The sequence below is a fragment of the Copadichromis virginalis genome, linkage group LG4 (genome assembly GCF_057382275.1).
Source record: "Copadichromis virginalis isolate Kocher_CV1m ecotype Utaka linkage group LG4, C_Virginalis_male_GT1.1, whole genome shotgun sequence".
NCBI classification, from domain to species: Eukaryota; Metazoa; Chordata; class Actinopteri; order Cichliformes; family Cichlidae; genus Copadichromis; species Copadichromis virginalis.
In genome coordinates this window covers 18722887-18728546 of record NC_140621.1, presented here as the reverse complement: position 1 = coordinate 18728546, position 5660 = coordinate 18722887, and the positions used below count along the sequence as shown (strand labels likewise).

Below are 5660 nucleotides of genomic sequence, written 5' to 3'. Positions count from 1 at the left end.
ATACACTGGACTCCAATGATTAGAGGATTACGCTCTAAGACAATATAGCAGTCTTAACGTGCCTGATTATAGCTGCTGACCTTGCGCTGTCAGCTGATGCCTTTTATTGCCACTCCAAACATCACAAGGGCACAAATTGTGTACACATTAGTGGGGGAAAAATACAGGAGCCATACACAATATAAACACCATACCATAAAAAGGAGCCCCAGCAGAATGGCTATATGGAAGTGATTCTGGAGGACATGTGACACCGAGATCTTTACAGTGAAAACAGCCCACAAGGCATGCTGCAAAACACAGTGCTGCTGGCTGGCAGTCCACTCACTCACCCGCCCACTTCCACTTTAAGATAGATGGTGAATCTGAATCTGCTGGGCAATGTCAAATCGTATAATCCCCCTCTATTTCAGCCACCCCTGCCTCATCTGTCATGTCTTGTTCCCTAAAGCAATTTCCACAGGAGCCCTGTTTGCTCGCATTTACAGCTCACATCAAGCACATGACTCTGCTTGGGAAACATGAGAATGTCCACTCTGACAGACTTTTTTTTTTTTTAAATAAAAAGCACTGCTGCCATGGTAAATAAGGCGACCTATCTATCTATCTATCTATCTATCTATCTATCTATCTATCTATCTATCTATCTATCTATCTATCTATCTATCTATACGACCTCAAAGTTGTCAGCAAAGTAAATTAATCAGGATAACGACTTTATTTCCGTTTCACATAACACCATTAATCATGAGGAGAAAGCACGTTTTCCTTATTGTGGTTTTAAAGGCTTTTAAAGCCCCAGCGACTCTTCCTTTCTTGAGCAGATACCTGTGTGTGTGCCGGTTCACTTTAAATTGGGCAACAGCGTGCGTTCAGCCGAGCGATGACGTGCGCAGCCTACATCAGCACCTTGGATACGGGTACACCATTCACAGTATGGTTCCTGCCCCATTTTAGGCCAATCAGCGCTTGTGTTTTCTAGATAGCATGCAGCACAACCCACACTGCTTGCCAGCTGTATCGTTCCGCTGTGGGGAATCTCCTCTCAGGCGTTATACATTTATCACAGATCCTGCAGCTTTTCGTGGCAGGTAAAAAAAAAAAAAAAAAAAAAAAAAAAAAAAAAAAAAGGGGGGGGGGGGGTCTTTGTGACTATTCTGTGACGAAATGTAGGCGCAAATTATTTTAAGGTCCCTTTTTCTGGTATCAACATGGCACAGAGCTGTTAGTCTTAAATATTATCTGATTGCGACGACTAAAACCTGCTGGGTGGGTTATTATAACATATTTACTTCCCGGAAGTGCCACAGTTTCACCTTTATGTTTGTTTCAAGTCAGCTCGATCTCTTTACATAATACTGCTAGTGAATAACATTAATTAGGACTTTTGCCTTTTGCTGTCAGCACAGACCTAGGTTATCTCTGACGCAAACTCCTCATCACAGGCGTCTCTCGTCTCACAGGACCGTTTGTCCGAGTTTGACAGCGCCGATCAGCCAATCAGTGCTCGCCTCGGGCGTCACGAAGAGGGCGGGACTCCCGCCGCGGACCAATCGCAGGCGCTTGCATTGTTTTGACCTCTGGAACCGCATCACCGCCTACCTCGTGCCCATGGCGGAGGAAAGCTATAAATACGAGCAACGCCGTATCAGAAGAGGACGAAGTTGCGAAACTCCCGAGAAAGGAGGGAGCTACTCTGCAAGCCTGCTGAAAGAGGAGAGCTAAAAAACAAAAAACCGAAAAATAACCTTAAAAAAACCGTAAACGCCAATCCTCCAAAAATCTACGTGTACTGGAAGACTTTTTTGTAACGCTGATAATTTATTATATGTGAAGAAAGTATTTATACTTTTTTTTCCTATTTGCACTAACTAACGGTACTTCAGAACTACTGAGAATCTTTATTTTTTACAAAAAAGTAAGTACTCCAGCTCTCTTGTTTCTGCTAATGTGTGTGTGTCGCTGTCTTTATTATTGCTCTTAGTTGTACTGTAGCTCTATTCGTACTTAACTATAAGCTGATCTGCTGCGTCAGTTCACGAAGTTAGGGAGGGGTGTATATAGGCTGTGTGTGCTCTTTTTTTCTCTATTCTTATGTAAGCACATAGCGATACCTCCACAGACTCGAAATGAGTCCGATGTGGTGTTGAATTTTCACTGCAGCCCGTTATTATTTTTTTATTGTATCGCCTTTTTCTAGTGTCAGTACAGTCTGTTCCTGTGCGCTGCAGTTTCTGCAATATTATGCCTTTCTTACTGTAACACCAGCCAAGACCTGTAGCTACAACTGCGACCAATCTTTATTAGTGAGGTGTAGACACTGCAGATTTTTGGGGTTTTATTTTCCAGTGTGGGCTAGCTTCCCCCTCTGAGAAATAAAATAATCCACTCTGGGGCATTTCAGCAGCCTCTACAGGCTGACTCCCTATAGACCCTCTCTGTCTAGCTCTTCTCGGTAGAAGAGGGCTATTTCTGTGCTGCCTGCATCCAGCCTTCGTTTCAGTAAATGTTTAATGGCTAAATCCTTTCGCAAAAATCGCAAAACATGGGCGCAGACAGGTTGTTCGGCGACACTGCTTCGACTAATCTGTGCCGTATGCATACCATACCAACCCAGTAGCACGGTTATAAGCCTGAAATCCAACCGGATCGTTTCTTTGCCAACTTATCCACCATTAGGTATTATCTACAAAGCAGTCACTAAGTCAAGCTTACCCTTTTTAGATAATGAAATGCGGTAACCCCGCAGTAGTTTTCCTGTCTCCTGCTGTAAGGAGGATATCTAGAAGCCTATTATGTAATAGGATTCTCAGTCCTAGTGTGAGGTTAATGTGCACGATGCCTACTTCTTGACATTTAGATGCAGGGTTGACAACAGTATAGCCCAGCTGTAGTGCCTCTTCTGTTTATTTATGTCAATATATTCATATTATTAGAATATATTCTGTATATTCCTCTTTTCTGGTTTATTTTACCTTTAAGATCCTGCTTTGGTTGGCCATTTTATGGCTTACAGCCTACATATTTATGAGCTCAAATGGTCACAGTACAACATACCTGCTTTAAAAACAAATGCTTAATAATTAAAGCACCCTCCTCCCTTCGTTTTAGCTGTGTAGCCATACTGCATGATCATTCCAAATATATTTTCATGTACTTATACATGTGTTTTGTCCCTCCCCCACTTTTAATTCTTGCAGGAAAAAAATATCACACCCTGTGGAAGGACACCACTTACACAAAACCAGCACTTCTGATTTTGATTTTTTTTTCCCCAACCTGTTTCATCCAAGTTCTGGTTACTTTTGCCATCCCGACTGGAGAGAGCAGCTGTGCTGCCAAACACGGATAAACAAAGCAGACCCAGTGGATACGTTCAAGGTCAGACACAAATAATCTTGTTGCATCGGGTAAACTTCAGCAGTTAGCTATGCAGCTTGAAATCCAAGTAGCCCTCAACTTCATCATCTCATACCTGTATAACAAGCTGCCCAGGCGGCGAGTCAACATTTTTGGCGAGGAGCTGGAGCGGCAGCTGAAGCAGAAATATGAAGGACACTGGTACCCGGACAAGCCATACAAAGGTTCAGGATTCAGATGCATCCACGTTGGGGAGAAGGTTGACCCCGTGGTGGAGAAGGCAGCCAAAGAGAGTGGGCTGGACATTGAAGATGTCCGCAACAACCTTCCCCAGGACCTCAGTGTGTGGATTGACCCCTATGAGGTGTCCTACCAGATTGGGGAGAAGGGGCCCGTCAAAGTGTTGTACGTCGACGACAGCAACGAAAGTGGAAGTAGCAATGTGGGACTTGATTTGGACAAAGAGATCAAGAACAGTTTCAATCCAGACGCGCAGGTCTTCATGCCCATCAATGAGCCTGTGAATGGTGCCTCCCCGGGTTCCAGCTCGCCCTCCCCACCCTTTGGCCACTCGGCAGCAGTAAGCCCCACCTTTATGCCCCGCTCCACGCAGCCTTTAACCTTCACAACAGCCACCTTTGCTGCCACCAAGTTTGGCTCCACTAAGATGAAGAGCAGTGGACGCAACAATGGCGGCAGTGGTGCTGGGAACAAGGTGGCACGTACCTCTCCCACCAACCTGGGCCTGAATGTGAACAGTCTCCTGAAACAGAAAGCCATCTCCACCTCCATGCACTCTCTGTACGGGTTAGGCCTCGGCGCGCCGCAGCAGCAGCACCAGAAGCCCTCGGCACTCTCCCCCAATGCCAAGGAATTTGTGTTCCCCAGCCTGCAGGGCCAGGGCAGCCAGAGTGCTCTTTTCCCCAGCGACAGCTCGCTCAGCCTCAGCCCGCTGCAGTACAGCAATGCCTTTGATATGTTTGCGGCCTACGGTGGCCTTAATGACAAGTCGCTTATGGATGGCTTGAATTTCAGCTTGAGCAACATGCAGTATTCTAACCAGCAATTCCAGCCAGTTATGGCCAACTAGTACACGTGAAGGTACTACTTAAGCTACTACTTCATACAGAAACGACCAGAGATAATGTGATGGGGGGAAACAAACACAAATGCACATTTCAAAACAGAAATAAAAAAAAAAAATTAAAAAAAAGTAAACAAGAACAGAATGTCAAGTATAAAAGGAAAAAGTGACTTGTCACCTGTAAGATCTTTGTTACGAGTCTAAGAGCATGAGCCCGAGGGTGAATTATTTTGCCCCCTTGAGTTATACCTTTTTCTTTTCCTTAATGAAGCTTGTAGTACAAAATGTCCAAGCTTGGTTACCTAAACTTCAACATGCATCATTGTTATTTCTTTTGCCAACCAAGCACAAAATATTTTTTTTATGTGACTGTTTAAAAAAAAAAAATATATATATATACATATATATATGAAAAGACAAAAAAGAGAAAAAAACAACACAAGTCATGGCCTCTTTTCAGTATTTAAACATAACTGGACATCGCCAATTATTTTTTGTTTTGTTTTTTTCAAGAGATTGGCATAAATAAGTGGGATTTCCTGGTCTTTTTCTAATTGTATAATTTAATTTAGTACAGAGTTTGTAAAATATCAGAGTATCTATTGTTTCTACGACATGGTATTGCATTTATATCTTTTTACTACTCCAGTGATCTGTGATGGCTGCAGCAACTTTGTTTTCTTTTTTATTGAAATAAAAAATGAATTTATCATTTAAAAAAAAAAATGTAAAAAAATTGACTATCCTAAAGATTGTGTACAGAATATTCCGTAGTGGTGGGATATAAGAATATTTGCTTTCTTTCTTTCTTTCTTTCTTTCTTTTTTCAAAAAAAATACATGAGAGTTGTATTTTCTGTTAAGAGTTTAAAAGATTTTTGCTATATCATGGACAAAATGTAATCGTATATTAATTTTGTACCTACATTGTGCAATACTTGATAAAAACAAACGGTATAACAAAGTATTCAGAGTCAGTGTCTTACATGTTAAGAGAGACTGATGGTTTATTAAGTTTGTATTAAAAAGCTTGAAAATAATTGCCCTGGTTCACTTTGTCGTTGGTCTTTGTGGTTCAGTTGGTGAAGGCGAGTGCACTGAAGTCACTGGTGCGTAGCCATGTCATTAGCGAGCATGAATAGTGCTTTTAAGTTAGAGATTGCAGGTTTCGTGTCTACAACATAGTTTCAGGAACAAAGTTGCTCTTACACATGACA

The 5660-nt window shown here is 42.3% G+C and overlaps 1 protein-coding gene across 1 annotated transcript; it reads left to right on the top strand.

Annotated features, from left to right (window-relative positions):
- Positions 1–1638: 1638 nt before the first annotated feature.
- On the top strand, positions 1639–5265 carry LOC146711215 (protein Tob1-like). Its single transcript, XM_085453964.1, has 2 exons — positions 1639–1918; positions 3201–5265. Exon 2 carries the CDS (start codon positions 3431–3433, stop codon positions 4448–4450), a length of 1020 nt encoding a protein of 339 aa, XP_085310090.1. The 5' UTR covers positions 1639–1918; positions 3201–3430; the 3' UTR covers positions 4451–5265.
- The last annotated feature ends 395 nt before the right edge of the window (positions 5266–5660 follow it).

Bases quoted from the DNA above. Each gene is read 5' to 3' on its own strand.
- LOC146711215 (XM_085453964.1), top strand. From the start codon at position 3,431: ATGCAGCTTGAAATCCAAGTAGCCCTCAACTTCATCATCTCATACCTG.